We start from the raw sequence: 25,088 nt of genomic DNA, 5'->3' as shown, positions 1-25,088 counted from the left end.
CTTGACAAGACTCGTGCCCTCGAGGGTGGCCCTTGGCTGGTGGGGAAGAAGCCTATCTTCTTGCGGCAATGGAACAGGCAAATTCAACTCAGGCGCCTGGACCTTTCCTCCATTCCGCTGTGGATTACTCTGCCTAGGCTGCCTTTGCATTTCTGGTGCACGGATGGTCTCAGTCTTATTGGCTCTGCCTTGGGTAGGCCTCTGTTCTCTGATGTTCGCACTCGCAAGAAGGATCGTCTTGCTTTTGCGAGAATCTCTGTTGACGTCACTGCGGAGAAGCCACTCCCTGCGTTTATCTCTGTCAACAAGGGCGATGAGTTCTCCTTTGAGCAAGAGATTCACTACGACTGGCTTCCCCCCCAGTGCTTGGTATGCAAATCTTTCGGTCACGACTCCCAGCACTGTGTTCCTCTTGCCAAGCCTGTGGATGCTGGTAAACCTGACCCCTACTGCTCCTCCCTCCCTTCGGCTGTTGTTGGAACTCCCGTACCTGCTAGTGTTGCTCTGGAGGGGCCTGCCCTTTTGCCAACTGGTGGAGGTGAAACCCAAGACATTCACTCTAAGGTTGCTCGCTCCGTCTCTCGTGGCCATTCAAGAAACAGATTCTGGCGCCGGAAAAAGAAGAGTATACCGGAAAGCTCCAACGCCCTGTCACAATCTCTGCTGCAGCCCTGGTCAGTTGGACGAAATTGCTTCAGCCCCCTGGCAGAGTCTGATGAAGCTGAGCCTCTCTCGTGCCCCGAAAAACCTCTTTTTGAGGTCCTTCCTCGGAGCAGATCGCGCATGGCAGAGGATCTTGCTGTCGAGGGTTCCATTCTTAGCTCTGGCTCAGACGATCCTGCTGCTCAGGTTTCGAGGTCGCCTGCTGACGAGAGTACGCTTCCTTGCTCTGCCTTGGGCGACTCAGGTGCTCTGGTTTCGCAGACGCCTTCTTCTTCGCTGAGAAGCCCTACTGTTCCCCAGGTTCCTGGTTGTTGCACTTCGACCTTGCTTGCTTTAGGCGTATCATCCCCTTTGCCTTCCTCTGCTTTATCGAACCCTGAGCCACCTATCCCCGCTGACTTGGCTCTGGTGGGGCCCCTCCCTGTTGTCCTCTTCCCTTCGAATGCCACCCTATCTTCTCTCCCCCTTGAACCGGGTTCACTTAATAGCCAGTCCTTTGAAATTTTACCTACTTCATCTGGCGGGTCGGGTTGCCCAAATTCTGCCATTCATTTGCATCGAGCGAGTGTTTCCTCCCTATTGGGACCTGGCCCAAACCTGCTGAGCCCATTGTCTTCCCCACCCGACTCCCTTCCTTCCTCTGTTCTGCACTCTCCCCATAAGGCCCCTTCCAGGAGCTCTTATCGTCGGTGCCAAAGCAGCGATTCCAGGCCTCGGGCTGTGCTATCCAAGCTTTTAGAGCCTTCGTTGCCCCTCCCTTCTCTGCCCCAATGATCCACGGCTCCATCTGGAACACTCGCGGGCTAAACTCTCCTGCTGTTCGCCTGCGTCTTAAAGCCTCTTGCTCCAGCTTTTACTGCCTCCTTGAAACTCATATTAAAGAGCCCAACTCCTCCAAAATCCTAGTCTCCATTGCCCCTGGCTGGACTCTTCTCTGCAATTACTCCCACCATGCCAATGGTCGCATATGGCTTATTTAGGACCCTGCCAGGATTTCCATCTCCCTCTCTGCTTCCTCCTCTCAATTCATGCACACAATTTTCTCGGACTCCTTGGGGCACTTCTCCTTTTTCTTTACGGTGGTTTATGCTGATAATTCTCCTGCCCAAAGGTCTCCCTTGTGGACTGACCTCAGATCTATTGCCAACCAAATTGGTTCTAAGCCTTGAGGCTTGGGAGGTGACTTCAATATTATCAGATACAGTCATGAAAAATAGGGGGGTGATCACTGTGACTTGGAAGCTATAAATGATTTTAATGACTGTATAGAGGATATTGCTGCAAATGACCTCAGGTGGACTGGCTTCCCCCTTACCTGGAGCAACAAAAGGGCTGGAAACAGCCGCATTGCCTGCAAATTAGACAGAGTTCTTATGAATGAAGAGTGGTTAGCCTCTTTCCCTTCCTCCCATGCTGTCTTTGAGAACCCGGACATCTCAGATCATTCCCCCATTTCCCTTGCCATCCAGCCCTTTACTTCCTTTGGCCCTAAACCCTTCAAGTTCTTTGACATGTGGACCACGCATCCAACTTTCCTCCCAGTTGTGCTTGAAGCTTGGAACAAGCCTGTCTTTACCTTCTCCACTCCTCTCATTGCCTTCTCCAAAAGATTCAAAAATGTCAAGGCTGCCCTCAAGGACTAGAACCTAAACACCTTTGGTAATATTACTCTCCTAGTGAAGGAGTGCAAAGAAAAGCTTGCTTCCATCCAAGCTAGGCTGCAGTCTGATATGCACAATGTTTCTTTGGCTGACGAAGAAAAAGAGACCTCCTCTCAGCTCTCCTCCCTGCTTGCTAGGGAAGAAAGCTTTCTCAAGCAAAATTCAAGAATCAAGTGGTTAGATTTGGGTGATTCCAATTCAGCTTATTTCCACCGGTCTGTGAAAGCTAGGGTTAATGCTAACTCTATTGTTCAGCACTCTCGTACTGATGGCTCTATTGCTAGCACTGTTAAGGATATCAAAGACTTGGCTGTCGAGCACTTCATAGGCATTTTCTCAGGTCCCCAACAGGATCACGATCCTATACCTAGCCACCTGCTAAACAAGTTTATTGCTCCAGAGTTAGTGGATTCCTTAAGCTCTATCCCTTCAGAAGATGAAATAGTGAAAGCCATTCACTCTCTCAAAGTCAATGGAGCTCCAGGTCCGGATGGCTTTAGTATGGGATTCTTCTTAGCTGCTTGGGATATCATCAAAGCTGACCTCATTGCTGCCATTGTGAGCTTTTTCCTCAACCCTAATCAAATCAAAGGGATCAACCACACTTTCCTCTGTCTCATCCCCAAAAAGGAAGGTGCTATTACTATGAATGATTACAGACCCATAGCCCTTTGTAATTTGCTCTACAAGTTTATTGCTAAAATCCTTGCTCGTAGGCTCAAGAATGTTGTGGACTCCTTGGTTAGTGATAACCAAACGGCTTTCATCCCGGGCAGGAACATTTCTGATAACATTCTTCTGTGCAATGATATTGTCAGAGGCTTTGATAGGAAGAATCACTCTCCGTCGCTGCTTCTAAAGATCGACATTCACAAAGCCTTTGATTCTCTAAGGTGGGATTACATTGCTCAAGTGATGACTCAGATGGGATTTCCTTTGGCTTTTGTTCACTGGATCAGCCCTTGTATCTCTTCCCCAAAGTTCTCAGTTTGGTCAATGGCAGCCCAGCAGGGTACTTTGGAGCTACTGTGGGGATCCGGCAAGGATGCCCTCTCTCCCCATACTTGTTCACTATAGCCATGGAAGTTCTCTCCAGACAGCTTCAGCTTTGTACTGATCAGCAGCTCATCACTCCTATGCCCAAGTGTAAAGCCCTCAAGCTCACTCACTTGGCTTTCGCCTATGATTTGATGATCTTCTCCAAGGCTTCGGTTGCCTCCTTAGAGTCTATCTTGCTCTATCTCCAGTTCTTCAAAGAGCTCTCGGGTCTTCGCATCAACCCCTCCAAGTCCCTTATCTTCTTTGCAGGAGTTTCAGAGATCGACAAAGCAGCCTTCCTTGCCACTTCAGGATTCCTTGAAGGTTAGTTGCCTGTCAAATACTTGGGGCTTCCCTTGATCCCGGCTAGGCTTTCTACCCACCACTGCACTCCCATGTTGGACCTGATCCGGAAGAGACTTTAGCTCTGGAAAAGCAAGCTCCTTTCTTATGCTGGCAGATTGGTCCTTATTAGATCAGTCCTGGAAGCTTCCTATATCTACTGGTCGGGTATATATGGGCTTCCTCAAGCCACTATTAAATCCATTGAAGCTCTTATGGCTTCCTTTCTCTGGAAGGGCTCTAACTCCTCAAGGTTCCTTCAGCCTTTGAGTTGGGTTGTTGTGTGTCTTCCCAGGAAGGAAGGGGGATTAGGCATTAGAAGAATCAAAGAGGTGAACACTGCTGGTACCATCAAGCTTCTTTGGAAAATTGCCTCAAAGAAAAAGAGCATTTGGGTTGATTGGATTTATTCGGGACCCCTGCGCCAAGACTCCATTTGGTCGGTCACCACTTCTTCCGATGCCTCCTGGGTTTGGAGGAAGATCCTAGCTAGCCGTCCCTTGGTCCTCTAGGTCATTCACTCCAGCATAGGTGATGGTTGCTCTACTTTTCTCTAGCTGGACAACTGGCATCCTATGGGAATTCTCCTGCATCGGATTACCCCTAGATCCATTTACTCCTCTGGCTTTCATAGGCTTTCCTTGGTGGCTGATATTTTAGATCCCAATGGCTGGGCTCGTCCCCCCTCCGGTCCTTCTCTCACTCCTATCTGGAATGAGCTCCTCTCGGTCACTAGAAGGCCTGCTTCAAGGGGTGATTGTGTTTCTTGGTCTTCAAACAACTCTTGCTCCTTTTCTTCCAAGGCTGCTTGGAATTTTGTTCGCCTGAAAGGCCCTTTGGTTCCATGGCGAAGGCTTCTTTGGTTCAAGCATCACATTCCAAGGCACTGCTTCACAGCTTGGAGAGTTTTCAACAACTGTCTCCCAACTCAAGCTTTTCTGCGCAGCCATCAGATCTCTGTCTCCTGTGCTTGCTGCCTTTGTTGGAACACTGATGAAGACTTGAACCACCTTTTCTTTGAGTGTCCTACTGCAGCTCAATCTGGTCGGGTGTTCTCCTCAAATGCTGGCCTGTTCGCAGACGTATCCTTCCCTTCTCTAGAGAATGGATTTGGATTGATATGATTTTTGCTGGCTCCTCTACTTGTGATGCGGTTGGGAGGCTGGCGTTTTGTGCTACTCTCAATCATATTTGGATGAAGCCATTTGGGATTCCATTTCCTTTGAAATTAAAGCAAAGTTATCCTGTGTCCCCCCCTCTTCTTGTATTGACACCCCTAGGAACAGATTCATTGTTCAATCCTGGGGTCTCTCTAATGTTTCTTTACTAGCTCCGGCCTCTCCTTCTAATGTTTAGGCTGGCTGGTTTGGCTTGCCCCCTTTGGGGCCCTTTGTAATTCTTCTTCCTCCTCTCTTTTGGTAATGAAATTCTTATTCACCCAAAAAATATAAATATATTTTATACTATAACTTAAAGCAGGGTCGGGCTGAGCTGGGCCGGGCTCAACCCGAGGCCTCAACCCTAGCCCAACCCGACCCTGACTCAGGGCCAGAAATTTCCAGCCCTGACCCACCCTCAGGGCCAGATATCTCAGCCCAGGCCCTGTTCGGGCTCAGGGCGGGCCAGGGTGGGTTCGGGCCCACAGGGCCAAACTTGCACCCCTTTACATCCAATCAGAACTCACTGTGGCATCATCCTCCAACACCAATCAGGTTTCTAACTCTGAAGGTAGTCCATTTCTATGTTACATGATGAGCTCCATCAATTACTAAAGCATATTCAACAGATTAAGACATCTGCCCCTATACATCCACTACTACCATTGCTCATTCAGACACTGGCACACTTCATGCCTCTTCTTCTTCCATACCATGGGTCATTGACTCTACGTCTCTACTGCCACTTCTCATATGACTGGTAAGTCCCATGTATTCTCTTCACTTCAGAAGATTAATCGCCCTACTAAAGTCATACTTGTTGATGGCTCGTCTACTTAAGTATCCACTTTTGTTGTATATCTTTATCTTCTCTTCCTATGTTTGAATCCATTTGTCAGTTCTTCTCAACAACTTGGTTATTTTTTCACCAAAGAATTGTTTAAAAGTTTTTTCAAGGTTGTTCCAAGATGGGCATGAGTGATATTTATGCGTCACCTTGAGGAGTGATAAAGTTACTGCAGGGGGTCTTAAAAATTCTTTATTTGCTATCAAGGCTTATGTGTTACACAAAAGTCCTATCCTTCTTTGTAATGTTCACAGTTCGAAAACAGTCTAGACTGTGAGCCTCTGATCTTCTCTAATCTCCTCTGCCTTTCTCATCTCTTCTTTCTTTCTTTCTTTCTTTCTTTCTTTCTTTCTTTCTTTCTTTCTTCCCTTCTTCTCTACTCAGGTACTGGTTTCATGCCTTTGATCTTGTCACATGTGTGTGTGTGTGTGTGAAAGCAACATATGAGATTGCAGCATAATTCATTTCTGATAAAGATCATTTCAAGTTCACTGTTGTAACAACAACATAAATACGAAGACTTTTTTTCCCAACCAACCTCACAAAATACACAAATAAATGAGACCCAATAACTATAAAAGCATCTTTGACATCTTACAGAAGGTTCCAAAAATGCTGTTACGCCGGTCTCTCCATTAATCAAAGCCAAAAGGAAAGAAACTAAAGCAGCCCCAATCAATATCTTAACAAGTAAATCATCAAATTGCTTCAAAACTAATTTCCAAAATGGAGTACCTGCAGTGAAAATTAAATATTAGACTGTAAATAATCCTCACAAGGAGACAAGACTTCCATTGCAAGCGGTTAGTTCACTAAAACATCAAATAACTTAGTGATGATGCATGATACCAACTTTCTCTGAGTTTTAAAAAAAAATGTTCTTGTAATAGACTTATCATCCAGACTCCTCTAGCTAGTTTGGTATTTTGTAATGTCAATGCCATTTCATGCACACACATGAAATAACCATTACTGAATAATTGTTGTTTTTATATTGAGTGATAATTTTATGCAAACTAAGAATTGGTCACTCAGCTACTATATCATTAGGGTAAAAAAAAGTTAGGAACATTTTAGCACAATCTTTTTCTTTATTTTTTGGTGAATAAAAATTTCATTACCAAAACCCTGAAGGGAGGTGAAAGGAGGGGGGGAATATTCAAAGGGAAGAGGGAGAGAGAGGGGGGGAGAACTATACAAGCCCAAGGCCAAGATGGCCTAACTAGGGGGGCGAAAGATAAAAGATTCTAAACCCTAGGTAACAAAAATGAGCCTGTTCCTTGGGGAATCTGTAAGGAAGCCATGAGGGAGCGAGAGAAGTCTAGAGCTGACATCGAAGAAGATGGCTTTCCAAATCAGATCAAGGGACCGAGAGTTGGAGGTCCATCTACGAAGATTCTGCTTCATCCAAATATGAGATATAACCGCCCCAAACACAAGCTTGCCAATGGTATCACAAATAGAGCTGCCAGAAAAGGACCTGATCACCCAAAGCCACTCTCGAGCAAAGGGGAGGGGGCGCCTACAACGGGGCCAAATGGACTCTAAAGCTTTTTTCCATATAGAAGAGGTAAGGGGGCAAGAAAAGAAAAGGTAGTCAACGTCCTTGGTTCCATTCCAGCAAAGGATACAAGAGGTGGAGGCTGGGATGTGGCTGAGAAGGAGAAAGGATTGGGTGGGGAGACAGCAGGTCAGGGATCCCTAAACGGTGAAGGAGTGTCTCAGGATGTGACCCTTGAACCAGACAAGCTTGAGCCAAGGAACAGTAGGGCTATGGGGTCTGACAAAATCCCAAGTGGAGTGGGAGGTAAAGATACCATTGCGGGAGGGAAGCCAGATAACTTTGTCCGATTGAGGGGGATGAAGGGGAGAGGAAGGGGGTGGCACAATCTTATTTTATTCCAGAATGAACAGTGGAAACCTAAGCTTCGAGTCTTGCAGCTACAAATTGCTGATGATGCAATTTCTTTTGGAGGGAAGAGGGAAGCAAAGTTTAACATTGTACAGAACTGTAGAAATTTTTTGAATTGCTTTCAAAAGATATCTGTATTGTGATTTACCAAGAAATTCTTTGTTGGGGGGGGGGGGGGGGATAATTATCTTTATCAGCAGCAAAAGGAAAAGTTTCATTAATACAAAACATCAGAGAGTTAAAACATATATAGTATCATACAACAAAAGTTGAAAGAAAAAAGGGGTACAGAATGAAAAGGCAAAGGAAACTGTATCTGGAAACGGTGAAACTCGAACCAGAATGTTCCACCATCTTGCACAGCTTCCAGCTGGTAATTCCTTCAAATTCTTTTGTAAGAAATCCCATTCAACCAAGAGGCCCACCCCATTTTTCAGTGGATTTTCAACAACATTAGGCTCCGCTCGTACATTCCACCAACCAGCCTTCTAGAATCTCATATTCTCTAACTCCTCGAAAACATCCTTCTCTCACATTCCCAACAAGGACCATAGAAACATAGACCACCTACTCTTTGTAACAAAAATATACCTCACCATAACTGAAACAGAAAAAGCCCACAGAAATGCATCCATTCATAAAACTATACCCCCTGCAAAGCCACCACAGGAAAGACCATCCACCCTACTGCATTAGAACCCCATAGAGCTGGAGGGCATCAATATTGAGGACAAAATTATCCTGGGTAGCAAAGCAGTCACAAAATTATCTTGGGTGTTCCCTAGGTGAAAACCCAAGATCCTCAAGTTTTAAGAATCTTAGTGCTGTCTCAGGTATATTTCCCTAGTTATTTCAACTCCTTGTTTTATTTGTGGCGGATGAATTCTATCTTACCGTCCTTGGAAGCTCTTAATAATGAGCCTCGTTCAGCTAAATACTTTTTTTAATAAGAATCCTAATATTCTCTTCTTTGTTTCTTTTTAGAATACTCTCCCATTCAACAACAAAATCTAAGCCTTATCCCAACAAAATGGGGTCGGCTACATGGATCCTTGTAAAGACAAAAATAATAAGAAAAAAATCCTGTGCACAGCTAAACAAACCCATTATTTATCAAAAAGTAAAGGAAATTTGACTGCATAATTGGTTGTTTTTTAAAAACAAGGTCATCAATCTTCCTATGCACACTTAATCCTATATTATCTGTTTTTTTAAGGTTGAGATCGAAGGGATCTAAAATCCTGCTCTAGGGTTATTACAAAACAGAATATACATCTTCCTTCGGGATGGAAATGGACCACGAGTAGTATGGGTTACAGCTAAACAAATCCAATCAGAAAGATACCCACAACTCATTGAAACTGAATCAGGTAGGAGGTGAGGTGGAGCAGGGTGGTGGCATGGTGTAGAGCTTATACCTGGGTAGGGAGGGCAGGACATAATGACATGTGGCTTCCCAATGTTAAGGTCTTTGATTTTTATAGTTTATTTGTATTTTTGTCTTCTTTTTGGATATTTTGCCCATTGATGAATTTATCCTGATTATACAACCAGAAACTTAACTATTAAACCACCCTATCAGGGGCAGTGATGCAAGTCGATGGAGCTTGAAGAGAACGAAGAACCAGCCAGCCCATCGAGCCTGGCCTATCCAGCCAACCAACCAAGGCCTTTGGTCCATTTTCGAGGGCCAGAATGCCAGATTGAAGCACATTAGTGTGCTAGACAGTCCATGCGTGGTGCAGACTTTAGTTACTTCAATTAGTTTCTATTTTGACATAGGATTCTTTTATGTAATAGTAGTTGCTAATTTTAGGACACTTTCTATTTTTTTTAATTAGCTACACGTTAGATTCTATTTTGTATTTAATTTCTAATTAGAGAATTACCATATTCTAAGGAGATCTCCTTTCCCATGGAAGGAGCGATTCATGATGCTGATATCAATAAATTAAGAGCTGTCTAAACACACCCCACAATTTGACATATTGCAAAAGAAGCTTTTGCCTGGGTTGCTGTGAGATTCAGCTATGGTGGGAGACTGTCCAAGGCCTTAGGTGAGAGGTATTGGTCATACCCCCCTTTCTTCTTCTTCCTTTTTCTTCTCTACTTTCTTGCTTCAGCTATGATGGGATGTTCTGTTGATGCTCCAAAGTCCGTTCCAAAGAGTTCCCTCAGAGATCTGGTGATTGAAGATTGATATATATCCTGCGGCATCCGAGTTTGGAGGTTCTCTGGCAGAAAACTTCAGGATACAATATCTTCTCATCTGTCCACCAATCAAAGGCCACCTTCGGATATTCTTTTGTCCATAACACGGCCTCCCTTTGACAGTGAGTTTAAGCTCATCCAATGGCTAGATATCTTGGGTCTACCCAAGGACATCTATTACTGCTGTGAATTTGGAGCTGATCAGACTTATATATTAGAAGTAATTTCGGTGATCAAGCTGCTGATTTGTGAAGCCCTCTGATTCTGTCAATGGGATTCTGATTTTTGTGGTTGTGTTAGTTAAAATCACATCAATTTAGTTTCAGAGCTATGGCAAATGGCAGTACGATCCTTTAAATCAGATATTGGAGATGATGCAACAGATGTCGGCAGAACAGAAGCTACTTTCTGAAAGGATGACAGCCATGGAACAGTACCCCTATCCCAACACAAGGCAGCTTTGAAAATCTAGGAGTAGTAAGGGGGCAGCCCACTCATTCTACAGCCAATAACACTCAGAAATTTTTGGGTAGAGGGCCACAGAGAATTCGCACACCTCAACCTACTTTTGACCAAAATATGAGGTCATACTTCGAAATTTGAAGGCAGCAACAATGGACAACATAGACATTTTTATGATCCTCAAAGGGTTCAAAACTTCAAATTGAGTTGAAACTTGAAAAAATACAGTGGAAATTTCAACCCACAAATTTTCTATGACTGGTTGAATGCTGTGGATCATAGTTGTCAAGGCAACGCCTTTGCATCCAGGGGCCTTGGACACCCTGGTCGCCTTGCATCTAGCCCTCCTCCAATGAACTTGGGTCACCTAGACGCCATGACAACTGTGCTCTGGATGACTATTTTGACTGGTATGAGCTGACAGAATGAAGATAAAGTAAGCGAGTGTAAAACTTACCAGGCCAGGAAGGATTTGGTGGAATAATCAAGAAAGAAGGTTAAACATACGTGGTACAGCACTCATTACTTGGATGAGATGAAAGAATAATTGAAAGGCAAAGTACCTTCCACAAACTTTCCCGGCACGACTGTAGCAATTAAATTCCTTGAGACAAGGCACACTTTCAGTCACTGAGTACATGCAATAATTTGACTCACTTGTTTCACGCACAGGGATTGAGGAACATGACACACATCTTCTGTCTTGATTCAAGTTAGGGTTATGGCCAGAGATTCGACAAGAGCTTGGCGTGGTTGACATCTATGACCGACAGATTGCTTTAGGATGCTCTATGGGCTGAGGAATTGTTGAAGCCACCAGCGTAGACGCTTGATTTCCAAGCCGAGGAGTATACTAGGACACCTAGGAGTGTTGTTTCGGATGGTCCTACTGCTGTTAGACAGCTCACACTGCCGCAGAAAAAGGGAAAGCTCCCATGAGTGGAGGAATTGAGGTCAAGTGTTATAAACTTATCATTGTCACAACTCACAACTGTGGCCATTTTGCCAAATTTTGCCCTCAACGTCCAAAGAATTCCATCATAGCCACCATTGAACCCAACATGGATAGGGAATATTATGATTGTCCCTGCTGAGGATATAATTGAAGTGCAACCGACTAATACCAATGAAGATGATGAAGAGGAAGCTCAAGGATTGCACGTCTTGTGCTTGGTCCCGTCAACTGAGATGACTGACTATGACACAAATGAAGAACCTAAAGAACTCAGCACTACAGTGGAATTTTTTATATAGTAGAATGCAAGGATGCAACTGAAGAGGACTCTATGGGCACTACATTCAATTATACATCTGATTTTGAAGTTCAGAGTTTGTTATTCCACCAGAGTACATCGAAAAGCGGACTCCTTGCCTTCAAGACTACATTCCCAACTTCAAAGAGCTGCTGGGGTTTTGTTATGGTCTTAACTCTTAAGCAAGACAATCATCATACCGAGCTCATCCCTCAAACGTCAGAAACTCGTGGTTGAGTTTTTCTTAAGCTGGGGAGAGCTGATGGAAGTCAATGGAGCTTGAAGAGGAAGACCCAGCCACATCAACCAGCCCATCGAGCCTGGCTTATCCAACCAGCCAACCAAGGCCTTCGGGCTAGCTATTTGTCCACTTTCGTCGGCCAGATTGAGGCACATTAGTATGCCAGACAGTCCATGCGTGGGGGACTTTAGATACTTTAATTAGTTTCCATTTTGATATAGGTTTCTTTTATGTAATAGTAGTTGCTAATTTTAGGACTGTTTCTACTTTGTTAATTAGCTACAAGTTAGATTCTATTTTGTATTTAGTTTCTAATTAAAGAATTACAATATTGTAAGGAGATCTCCTTTCCATACAAGGAGGGATCCATGTTGCTGTTATCAATAAATTAGGAGCTGTCTACACACCACAATTTGAAGTACTGAAAAAAGAAGCTTTTGCTTTGGTAGCTGTGAGATTCAGCTATTGTGAGAGACCAAGTTCAGTGAGAGACTGACCAAGGCCATAGTTGAGAGGCCTTGATCATTCCCTCCCCCACTTCTTCTTCTTCTTCCTTTTTTTCTCTACTTTCTTCCTTCAGATTTTACTTTATATCCTGCAACTGTGCAACTGTTTGAGGACATCAAGACAACCCTTGAATGCTGTGTGATATTCTGTTGATGCGCAAAAGTCTGTTCTATCGAGTACCATCGGAGATCTTGTGATTGAAAATTGATCCATATCCTGCGGCATCCAAGTTTGGAGGTTTTCCGGCAGAAAACTTCAGGATATAATATCATCTCATCTGTCCACAAATCAAAGGCCAACTTCTGATATTCTTCTGTCCATAACACAGCCTCCCTTCGACAGTGAGTTTAAGTTCATCCAGTGGCTAGAACTCTTGGGTCTGCCCTAGGGAGGTCTATTACTGCTGTTAATTTGGAGCTGATCAGACTCATATATTGGGACTTGAGAGTAATTTCAGTGTTCAAGCTGCTGGTTTGTGAAGCCCTCTGATTCTGTCAATGTGAATTTGATTTCTGTAGCAGTGTTAGTTAGAATCCCAACAGACAGGGATGCCAGCCATTTAACCTGGGCCCATTGCCTTCCCTAATATTCCACTATGAGCATTCAAGCAAGCTCCCGTTAACCACTCTCTAACTTTTGCCGTTTGATTATCCAGTAGAGATCTTTACGGCTTTACAATGTTTACCATCAGAGTGGGTAAATACAATGGATCGAAAGAGAGAGAGATTGAGATTGGAAACTACGCAGAAAAATAATTACTTCAGAGTATAAGAATGTGCCCTCCAATATGAGTTCCAGCCAGATGCATATAGAATAAAAGTATCCATTTCTAAGTGGCACACAAGCATTTGACAAGAAGTTCCATCCAGATTTCTCGAAAGTAAATTTATAGGGAACAGCAGCAAAATATTCATCTCCCAGCATAAACAAAAAATGGATGACATGGGGAAAAATATGAATGTATGTCATGTACTTACTTCCCTCTTCAGGCAGCACTGTAGATCATGAATGGAACACGCAAACAAAGAGAGAGAAAAGAACCACGTTAGCAATTTAAGCAGAAAACAATTTAATTTAAATAAATACTCGGTTCAATTATTGATATATTGGTAAAAGATCTACTGAGCAAAAGCTAATAAAAGCATATAATAACTAGTATATCTATTCAATTTCATAAAAATAACATTCATGAAAACAAGTTTCTATCATAATTTTCTTTCCCTGTGTATGTTGCCAGATCCATAGAAAACTGATAGTGCCATTGATGACAGAAGACAAACCTATTCAACTCCAACATATCGTATTACAATATATGCAAAGTGAAATGAGGTTCGTCTGGGGAACTCCTATTTTACTCCAGGTTTGGCCCCTCCCCCCCACCCCTTTTATCCCTCTCGATAGTTAAACCCCTAGTTCGACCGCCCCATTCAACACTGACACCTGTCTTTCCGCACCCCTCTAACTCTCTCTTTTGAGGCCCATCACCTGGCCCATTTTTGGATTCAAACCTGCCTTCGAAAGTCTCTCCTTGTGGGCCCTCCATTAAGCCTGAGTGCCTGACACACCCACCCACCATCCCTCTACACCTGACCCAGCCACCCAACCACCTTCCAGGACTGACCCATCTACCCTTCCGCCTCGCATCTCCCCGCAAGCCCATCCTGAGCTAAACCACCTCCCTTTCACCTGTAGACTCGATGGGCATTTTAATCCTCCTTCCTCGCCCTACAGCCTTACTTCATTGTTTCCTTATAGAGCTGCTGATTTAACCAAGATATCGGCTGGATGTTGTGTAAGGACTGTAAGGTTATTCCTGGGGGAAAGTTTAGCCACCCAACATAGACTGGTGGTCTTGGATATGTGCCTCGGTGCATAGAAGAATAGGAGGAGGGAACCTATGTACCCTAAGATAAGGTGGTGGAGATTAAAAGGGGAGTCCCTAGGCACATTTACTGATAATATGGTCAAACAAGGAAAATGGGACTTTGAGGGAGACACCAATGTGATGTGGAACGAGATGATGACTTGTATTAAGAAGGCTGCCAAAGAAGTTCTAGGGGAAGGTTAGTCGTCATGCCCCTTGGGAGACTTGGTGGTGGGATGATGAGGTTCAAGCAGCCATAAAGACCAAGAAAGAGTGTTTAAGGCATGGCTATGAACTAAAGAAACAGAAGATAAAAAGAGGTACAACGAGACCAGAAACGAGGCTAAGAAGATTGTGGGGATGGCTAGGGCAAGGAATACGAAGACCTCTATGTTAATCTAAACACAAAGGAAGGGGAAAAGGCTATTTATAAGATAGCTAACATGAGAGAAAGGAAGAGTAGAGATTTTGACCTCGTGAGATGTATCAAAGGTGAGAATGGAAGAGTGTTGGTAAGGGATGATGAGATTGTGAGGAGATGGGATAAGTATATTTATGAACTACTAAATGGAGATAGTTCAAATCAGAAAGACCCGGATGATTGCATTATTCATCAAGACGCCACACGTAATAGATATGTACGAAAAGCTGGTGTGGCGGAAGTTAAATAAGCCTTAAGAAAGATGAAAGTAGGTAGGACACCAGGCCCAGATGAGATCCCAATAGAAGTGTGGAAGGCCCTAGGAGTATGTGGGGTTTATTGGTTAACCAAGTTGTTTAACAAGATTATGAACACAAGGAAAATGCCAGATGAATGGAGGAGAAGCATTATAGTTCCGATCTACAAAAATAAAGGCGATATTCAGAGCTGCAATAACTATAGAAGCATAAAACTAATGAGTCATACCATAAAACTACAGGAGAAGGTTATTGAAGTCTGTCTGAGAAAAGAGACTCATATCTCAAAGAACCAATTTGGTCTTATGCTAGGTAGATCCACAACAGAAGTTATTTACCTACTGAGGAGGCTCATGGAAAGATGTAGAACTAGCAAGAAGGATCCCCATTTGGTCTTTATTAACCTGGAAAAACCCTATGACAAGAGCCCCTAGAGACTTAATCCGACATGTTCTTGTAAAGAGAGGGGTGTCGAGTAAATAAATAGATGTTGCTAAAGATAAGTATGAAGGCGTGGTAACTAGCGTGAGATCTATGGGAGGCCAAGGCAAAGAATTCCCAATTACAATGGGTTACATCAGGGATCAACCCTAACCCCTTATTTGTTTGCGCTTATCATGGATGAATCAACAAGAGCATTCAAGACGAGGTCCCCTGGTGTATGCTCTTTGTCGATGATATAGTTTTGGTGGACAAGACAAAAGCAAGGAATAACGCTAAGGTAGAGATGTGGAGATCAACCCTGGAACAAGAGGCTTTAAGATTAGTAGATCAAAGACGGAGTATATGAGGTGTAACTTTAGTCACACTATGATGGTAAGGTGACCAAGGTGTTGGAGAGGGTCCAAAATCAAGGCGACCGCCTAGGCCCCCAAGGCGGCCATGGCGACCAAGGATCTTGGACGCCTAGGCAACGCCTTGATAACTATGGGTGTTACAGAGATAAGGATGTCAAGATAGATCTGCGGCAAAACTAGAAAGGATAAAGTGAGGAACGAATGTATTAAAGCCGAGGGGGAGTTGCCCCGATTAGCGACAAGCTCCAAGAATGTCGTATGAGGTGGTATGGCCATGTTCAATGGAGGCCTGGGGACGCCCCAGTAAGGAGGAGTGATCTGATCCCGATTGAAGGAGCTAAAAGAGCTAGGGTCAGGCCTAAAATGACCATAGGAGAGGCTGTGAAGAATGACATGTGTGTTCTGGGTCTTGGGCCAAGTACGACCTCAGATAAAACCTATTAGAGGGCAAAGATCCACGTTGTCGACACCAGGTAGCTGAGATTTTCCTGTTTTCCTGAGCTATCCTCTTTCCTATTCTTCATTCCTCTTACTGTCCTTTCCCTTTGTAAGGACCTTACTTTTCCCTACTTTGTTTTGAAAGGATCCATGTAGCCAACCCCGTTTAGTTGGGATAAGGTTGAGTTGTTGTTGTACAACCAAAACAATTTCAATTTTTTGACTAAAAATCTATTTGTTGACTATTTCATGAAATCAATCTGAAATTAAAATATAAATCATACCAATTCTCGCCTAAATAAAGAAGGTGACATAGATGATGATGTTTCACAAGGAATTAAAGTGGGATGGATGAAGTGGAGAAGCGCAACCAGAGTACTGTGTGACCGATGTATTCTTTTAAAGGTTAAAGGAAAGTTCTATAGGATTGTTGTCCGACCAGCTATGATGTATGGGGAGGAATGTTGGGCAATTACGAAGTGTCATATAGAGAAGCTATGTATAGCAGAAATGAGGATGTTAAGATGGATGTGCGGAAAAACTAGAAAAAATAAAGTAAGGAATGAACGTATGAGAGCTGATTTGCGAGTTGCCCCGACCAATGACAAGCTCCGAGAATGTTGTTTGAGGTGGTAGGGCCATGTTCAACGACAGTCTGAGGATGTCCCAATGCAGAGGAGTGATCTGATCCCAATTAAAAGAGCTAAAAGAGCTAGGGGGAGGCCTAAAATGACCATAGGAGAGGTTGTGAGGAATGACATGCGTAGTCTGGGTCTTGTACCAAGTATGAACTCAGATAGAGCCTATTGGAGGGCAAGGATCCATGTTGCCAACCCCATCTAGCTGAGATTTTCCTGACTTCCTGGGTTGTGCCTCTTATCTTTTACTTTCATTTCTCATTTTGCAATTCTCTTCTCTTATACCTTCATTTCTTCATTCCTCTTACTTTCAGTCATTTTTCCCTACTTTGTTTTGCAAGGATCCATTTAGCCGACCCCATTCAGTTGGGACAAGGCCGAGTTTGTTGTTGTTGTTATCGGCTGGACAGTAGCTCCACAATATATAAGATTATGATTTGAGAAGTCTACTTCAGAAATCTAAGCTAGGCTACTTGCTAAAAATACTGTGAAGCAAGTATACTAAGTATACTGAACTGGACCAAATTTTCTTTCACCCACAGGTGATGCAACCATGTGACTGAACTCTTGTGCAATCATTAACTCCGACCACCTATTGTACAGGGTCGGAACTACCCCTCCCCATGCCCATCCGACAGTACCCATATCCATCGTGAGGGAGTTCCTCCTTCACCGTGGTTGGAAGGGAAACTCAGTCCTACTCAATTTATTTGAATTTGCCATGTGGAATAAGAGAGTTTTAATGTGTCCCATGTGGTTTCCCAATCTCCAACTTTAGGAAACAAATCATTCATAGGTCAAATGAAATGTAAGGTATTTGTCAAGAAAAAAGACGAAAATGGGAAATAATAACGAACTTACCGTTTCTGCCGTAAATTTTAGCATTTTCTGCAATCTGCAGGCAATGAAGAAAACAGATTTTCAGTCAAATAAAGAGCTCACATTGTCTCAGAATTATCTTATATCAAAACTAGGAGGTTAATCACATTCACCTAATTCATGCAAATAAGTCACAAATCATACCTGAGAATCTGTAAGACCTTTAGTAGGATCTACTCCAAAACATTCCAAAACCTGACCAAACGAAGCGGTAACATTCAGACAGAAATCAAGATTTAGGCGAATTGCAGTTTAAAGTTATCTATTGTAGTAGGAAGTAAAGAGAAAACTATTCAACTTCCACAGCTAAAAGCATATTTTGCGAGACTATCATTAACAAATAACAATTAGAGTACCTCAGCGACGGATCTCGCATGAGCGTCATCCATTGGGATGGTAGTATGGGCAATAGTCTATGTCGCAAGACGGAGCCAGGAAGTGGAAGGCTTGAGCGGGATGCAAATTCGCGAATCGCAATCGAGATTATAGTGAAAGCACGACTCTTAAAGACAATTCCCAAGAATCCCAACGGCGGTGCTAGCCTGCTAGGCCGAAATAGCATATGTAGTCGCGATAGGTAACTCTCTTTTTAAAGGCGACACGTTGCGGGGATTGAGGTATAAGGAAACCGGCACCATTTGGAAATTGGCACCGGCGAAGACAACCGGTGAAAGGGGTTTTTTTATTATTATTTAAATCGAATGGGTCTCTTTACCTTAAACGTAGTATTGCCTGATGTTTGGGAGGGGGGTAGCTGATCCGGGACTCACCCTTGATGATCCATCCTGTCTTGCGACCTGGAAGGCTAATGCAACAGTTTCGATCGATTGAATACTTGAAAGGGGGAATTTCCTAGATCTACTTAGATTGTAAAAAGAAAGACAAAAATAGTGGGTATAAATTATTTTACCATCATAAATGATAATGTTAAAAAGATTTACCAAATCCTCATATGAGTAAAAATAGCTAAATGAATAATCAAAAATACCCCGAACTTCCTTCTCTCTCCTTCTTCGTTCTTTTTTTTCTTTTACTTCCTCCTCCGACGAAGGAATATCTCTGTACTCCCTCTTCCCCCTCCCGCCCACCTTCCTCTCTACGAATCTGCCCTGCACCACCACTGCCACCCACCCTATCCCTCCCCTACAACCGCACATTCTTTAAATCAACTATTTCCCCTATTCATGTTGCCCATAATAATGAAATTTTGATGTTCATAGGTCTTCCACTTTATCTGTAATGGGGGTTGTCTCTTACTGATGATTTGTATGATGGCTTTGAAGTTGTGATTGTGAAATCCATCATTTTCGACAACTTAATCACAACACTGCGATCCGTAGGTTTCAAAGGTCGAAATTTTGAACTCAAAATACAGAAATCCCTTAGTCTCCGGAAAGATAGTCTTAGAAGGATTGGACTTTAAAATTTGACAAATGGAAACCATAATTTCAATAAAGGCACCTTCTTTAGAGAGGGAAATTAAATCCATAGAGAGACAGAGAGAGATTGTGGTTTCTTAAATTATTCTATTCCTAGTTTGTTTTTTTTTCTCTTTTATTGAATGGTTTATTAAGGAATGGGTGCATGCTGGGGCGGGTTTGCAGGGGAGGAGGGAGAGGGAGAGAGGGGTGGATGGCAGTTGCGGTGGTGGTGGTGGTTCCAGGCAGATTTGCAAGGAGGAAGGCGAGGCAGTGTTGCGGGGAGAGGTGTTGGCCAAACAACGGTCCAGGGATCAAACCATGGTTCCCTAGGGAGACCAAGATATTTATCTTTAGGGTTTTACACTCCCTGGGTTAGCCCATGGTATCCCATGGGTGCCCCATTTTAATTTTAGGGTTTCCCATGGTCGCCCATGGGAACCCTGGTGCATCCCTATTAGGGTTACTCCTTCCCTATTGCATTCCATAAAATTAATTATCACAATAGGGACGGAGAAATTCGTCTCTAGTCCATCACATGGCAAGAGGGATCCATCCCATACTCGAATGCGCAGCGGAAATTAATCGATTCAAGTTTCTTTCGCATCCCATAAATATTAATAATCAATGAACAGAATGAATTAATAAAGAACTGCTAACCTGGTGAGCCTCAAGTGTTGCTCCTCCAATAGACAGTGGTTCCTCCTCCAATGAGCGCTCCAAGCAAACATATCTGAACCTCCAATGGTGCTACCAAGGTTCTACACGCCAATCCCAGATGCCCTCAAATTCCTCAGCACAGATCTAGGGTTTCACAAACCCTAACTCTCAAACACAGGTGAGAGAAGCAAGAAGAAGAAGAGAGATCACAAGAGGGAGAGAGAGTGTCTGCTCCAAAACGTGGAGAGCTACTCTTCTGCGTTTTTTGATCCCCTATTTATAATAATAGGGTTTAATTAAATCCTAGATAGATTTAATAGAGCCCTAGTGAGAGTCTGACTCTCTCTCTCTCTCAGTCTGGCAGTTATGTTTAAACTCAAAGTGCTACACAAGTGAAGAAGCAGAATCTAATAGGGAAAGTATTAATTAGATTCTTTATTTAATTATTAATGGATAATTACAATTAGCACCAAATCCAATAATTAAATAAAGTGCCAATTAAATTAACTAATTCCAAATAACTCCCTATATGATAACAATTTATCATATACAACCCCCCACTAATCAACACCATCATTATGGAATCTAGGGCATGTACACATGTACTGCCAAACCCCAATCCATAGTACATGTCCATATAAGAGCGTCTGTGCATCCGATCGGGTCCCGCAAAACTCGATAAAACACTTTATTTGAAATAACTATAAATAATGTATCATTTTATGTAAAATAAATTTTGCAAAACCATTTCCAAAAGGGTACTGGATCCAGATTCTGATCCTACCATACACAGACAGTCTCTATCTTGGTGTTCCCCAATCGGACAGTGGTGACCGTGTTGGATAACTCCTTCACTCACAAAGTGTTCACGCATTCCCAGAACACCGACTTTGACTCGCTTGAGTCTCAGTCATTGATGAACCAAAGAATGTGATCACACTTTGCAGTGACAGGGTTCCCTCAGGTACAGGGTGTCGGTGACACATGTCTATCCCTTCCTACATCTGGCAGTAATACATGAGGGAATCGACAAAGTAGATTCTTTACCAATGCACACATCAAACATGTGAGCACTCGCATTCGTACCCTGACATCACATGTCTAGGCATACCCAATGCGATGACCATATGATAAAGGTGCCCAGCCCAAACCCTAGTTGTGACTACCATTTTAAGTATAACTTACGGACACATAATGCTCAAAAAGTTTATATCGCATGTGACAATATTAAACTAAAATGTATAAATGTTCAATACAAAGGTGAACCGGGTTGAACCGGACCGAACCGGGTTTGATGGACACACACTTGTCCAACAAGAGGGAGGGGGAGGAGGGAGTGCATAGATGTTCTTCGGAGGAGGTTGAAAAGAAAGAGTAGAAGGAAGAAGGAAGGAGAGAGAAAGAAGTTGGGGGTATTTTAGGTTATTCATTTAGCAACTTTTACTCATATGGGGATTTGGTAAATTTTTTCAATATTATAACTTGTGATGGTAAAACATAATTCGTACCTCCTGTTTTTGTAATTGTTTTTACAATCTAGTAGATCTAGGCAATTCCCCCTACTTAAAAATTGTTTTTGGATTTGATCAACTCGTGCAAAGAAAACTTGTAAATGGTTAGGATTTTTTTTTCCCCTATCCTATCTAACTGTGCAATAAGACTAACTACGGGTATGGTTTTTTTTTTTTTGGGCACAATACGCAAATCAGGATGCTGAATTGTTATCCCCTCTAATTCGCTGCCCACTCCAATTCCTCCAATTCCTCACATATGAGGTGGAAATGATCATCCTAACCCTTGCCTGAACACACTATTCAAGATGGGATCCACTCCCCCTATTAGAGGAATTGGAACGGACAACGAATTGGAGGGGATAATTATTCATCAATGCCTTGACCAACCGACCAAGGGATAGTTTTTATTTTTTAGTTTTTTTAAGCAAAACCAAGCGATAGTTTGCAAGGTAGATTTAAATGACTATTGAAAAGAAAAAAAGTGACGATGAAAGACAAGCGTTGGTTAGGACCGATACCAATTATGACTTTAAATATGGTATAGGGCTGTCAATCGCTCAGTTCAGTCCGATTTTGGTCTGAAGGAGGAACAAGCCTTGGGTCGCCAAAACTGAAGCTAGTCTAATAAGGTGAGGATCGGTTTTTGTTTTGGTTTTGAATCAGGTTGGGTTAATGGGCTCTTATCAGTTTGTTGTTAGTCTGATTCGGTTTGGTTTCAATTTTCATATAAATATACAAAATACCTCATACTTCTTGAGTGTTAGTACTTAATGCACACGAAAAGATGGAATAATATTACGGTAATAAACAAAACACTCACTCATTCATACCACACACAAACCACTCAAAGGGAAACACACACTCACAAAGCAATAAAACTATACAGATGAACTACTACAAAGGAATTGTAGGCGATGAAACTAGAGAGGGGAACTATAAGAGGGACTGCTTCAACTCGGTCTATTTTTCAATGATCATACTTGAGGATGAGTTTCTTTTTTTTGCGCCTGATTTGGTATGATTTTTATTTCAATTTCGGATTGATTTTCATGAAATAGTCAACAAAGAGATTTTTTTGGTCAAGAGATTGAAATTGTTTGATTGCATAGATCTAAAATATTTTAAGGATAAGAAGTCCATTTGGTAGTTCAATTTATGAGAATAGATTTTATATTTATTTGTGAAAGGGTGGTGGTGGTAGTAGGGGTTGGGGCAGTGGTGGTGGTGGTGAGACCATCAGGAGAAGAAGAATGATGGTGTTTTATTTTTAACACGAAATTACTACTTTTTTCTATCAAATTAATCGTGTGCTCATTAAAGAGCGAGTGAATGTAAATTCAATTTCGAAATCGAATGGGCTTCTCATCTTTTATACTCACCTAGGATGGTTACAAAGGGCTGTGTCACTAATCAAGTTTACTCATCCATCAAGTTACCTTATTTTATATGGCATCAATTGTGGATCCTTTGCTTCATCAATCAACGATGGAGGCTACCACCCTCCATATTATCTTTACCCTTGATAGTCTAAGTATTGTCCTTGTCACTCAAATTCTAACCGAAGATAATTATTATTCTTGGAGACATGTTTTTTTTTTTTTTTTGTGAACTATTCTTGGAGACATGTTATGCAAATGGTTGCAAGAACAAAATTCGGCTTTATTATTAGCAATTTATCTAAACCCTCTGTTGGGTTGGGTTTCCCTCCATGTAGAGGATGGCCCAAAGGTTTTTTGGTGAAGCCCATATGAAGGGCATTTTTGTCCAGTGATTTGTTTAATGAGGTTTTACCTCATTTTTTGTCTCATTGAGGCAGAAAAGAGTGGTTGGTCGTGTGAGAAAAGAAGAGAAGAAGAAAGGGGGAGGTGAACAGTTTTTCTGGTTTTAGAGGCTCTGCGCAGTCAACTTTGAGAGCTCGATCGGATGGTCATTCGTGGTCCATTTGAGCTGATGTTTGGACAAAAAATTCGTAAGACATAGATCTTTATTCTGAACGGTGTGATTGTTTATTTGATTCTTCTAACTTAGTCCGATAACTACGTTATAGTTGCCCCTATTTTGGTGAGATCTCTTCCTTTTTTTCTTTCATTCCTCTTTTGGAGTTCATCTTGTTGATGATAGATGATGAGCACATTTATGTGTGAAATCTTAGGGCATAAAGCATATATTTTACCACATTGGACAAAGTTACTCGGTGTTTTCTTGTGCTTTTCGGGGTTTAGGTGAATTCTTGTGAAAATGGAGGAGATGATGCTAAGGAGATGTTTTTAAGCTTTTTAGAGGTGTTAATAGTATGGATGTGTAGCCCATTGAATCAGTTTCGCAACGGTTCAAACAACACTTGATTCCGAGTTGACACGAAGAAGTTACGGCCGTTTCCGTAACGAAGCACGAAAATGGTCTGCAGAAGTTTATTTGTAATTATTGACAGTCGGCCGGGGACAAAGTGAAGCAAAAGTTATGATTCTAGGGGCCTTAACACAATAATCAAAAGTTACATTTCCTGTACCCGAAAGATTCAATTTGGAGGGCTCTGGACAGTCCAACTTCAACTTGAGATATCTTAGGCTCCCGAACTCCAAATTGGACGAAATTTGGGTCTATTTTGGGTGATTTTTCGTAAGGAACACAATGATGAGGCCTATATAAGCATCCCATGCTCCACGTTTTCTGAAGGACAGAATGAGTATTTTATTTATTCTTGAAGGAATCCTAGTCATCACCCTTACTCTCTCTCTCCTCCAACTTCTCAAGGGCACTTCTGGAATTCTACTTGGGATATATTTATTTTGAAAGATATTCTCTCACCTATGGAAAGTTGAAAAGTCAAAGATGCTTTAATTTTATTGCTTGGAGGAGATATCTACAAAGAAAATGAAGCACTTGTTAGAATTGGAAGTTTACTTTTCTATAAATAGAATGTCTATGTAAACAATCTTCTCTTCTTCTTCTTTCTATTTTTTTATTTTTTCTTAGGATTCAAGGCATTGTAAAAGATGAAGGATAAGAGAATATTCTCTTTTCTTAGGAAATATTTCTCTTACACTTCCCTCTTATCTATTCTCCTCTCTTCCCCCTATAAATACCCCTTGCCCTTTGGGTTGTAACAAGTTAGTTTTTTAGTTCAGTTTTTAGTTAGTTTCTAGTTCAATTTTAATTCACTTTTTATTGTAATTTTTAGTTCATTCACTTAGTGAAATTTTCTCTTCTTCTCCTATTTTTGGCTTTAGTTCTTAGTTTGATTTCATAAGATTAGCTCTTTCAAGTTCTTAATTTTGCTTTCATAAGATTAGTTAATGGTTGTAATAGGATTAGTTTATGCTTTAATGTCTTCAATATGGTTGTAATAGTTTTAGTTTAAAGCTTCCTAGTCTGAGCTCCCATGTTGATGACAAGACTTGGAGATTTAGAAGAGGAGGCCATGGTAAGTTCATGCAAGTATTCATTCAAGCTTCTTCAATTAATCCGGTTCAAGCACATCTAGGTTTGCATTCTCTAAACTCTCAATCTCATTCTCTCTCTCTCTCTCTCTCTCTCTCTCTCTATTCTTCTTATTCTCCCTCTATTTCTTTTATTTTTTTTTCCTTTATGTGGTTATTTTGTTTATGTGGTTGTGAAGTGTGGCTGCATTCTATTTTTATTCCTTCCAATTCGTTCTAATTTGTGTTAGTTTGATAGGTTAGATGCTCATGTGTTAGGACGTCAATTTAATCCCTTAATTTTGTTAGATGCTTATGAGTTAGGATGCATTAATTTTCATTAGTTTAATTAGTTTAATTTAACACTTTAATCTAGTTCACTTTGCCTTACTTTTAAGTTAGTTAAATAGAATGGCGTATATCTCCTCGTGTTCGACTCGTAGCTATGATTGACCCGTACGCTTGTGGTAATTTTTTAACTCAAACAAT

At 42.0% G+C, this 25,088-nt stretch overlaps 1 protein-coding gene across 1 annotated transcript in view; it reads right to left on the bottom strand.

The window, feature by feature from the left end:
* LOC122657962 (calcium-transporting ATPase 3, endoplasmic reticulum-type) overlaps positions 1–18,037 on the bottom strand; it is a 200,654-nt gene extending 182,617 nt beyond the window's left edge. Inside the window, exons 1-5 of the mRNA XM_043852775.1 lie at positions 17,945–18,037; positions 17,733–17,783; positions 17,571–17,604; positions 13,272–13,289; positions 6,307–6,443 (exon numbers count right to left, since the gene is read on the bottom strand). Coding sequence (XP_043708710.1) covers positions 6,307–6,443; positions 13,272–13,289; positions 17,571–17,604; positions 17,733–17,783; positions 17,945–17,977 — 273 coding nt within the window. The 5' untranslated portion in view covers positions 17,978–18,037. The remainder of the gene's footprint in view (positions 1–6,306; positions 6,444–13,271; positions 13,290–17,570; positions 17,605–17,732; positions 17,784–17,944) is intronic.
* Between the last annotated feature and the right edge of the window lie 7,051 nt (positions 18,038–25,088).

The sequence above is a fragment of the Telopea speciosissima genome, chromosome 4 (assembly GCF_018873765.1).
Source record: "Telopea speciosissima isolate NSW1024214 ecotype Mountain lineage chromosome 4, Tspe_v1, whole genome shotgun sequence".
Lineage (NCBI taxonomy): Eukaryota > Viridiplantae > Streptophyta > Magnoliopsida > Proteales > Proteaceae > Telopea > Telopea speciosissima.
This window is presented reverse-complemented; position numbering and strand designations above follow the sequence as displayed.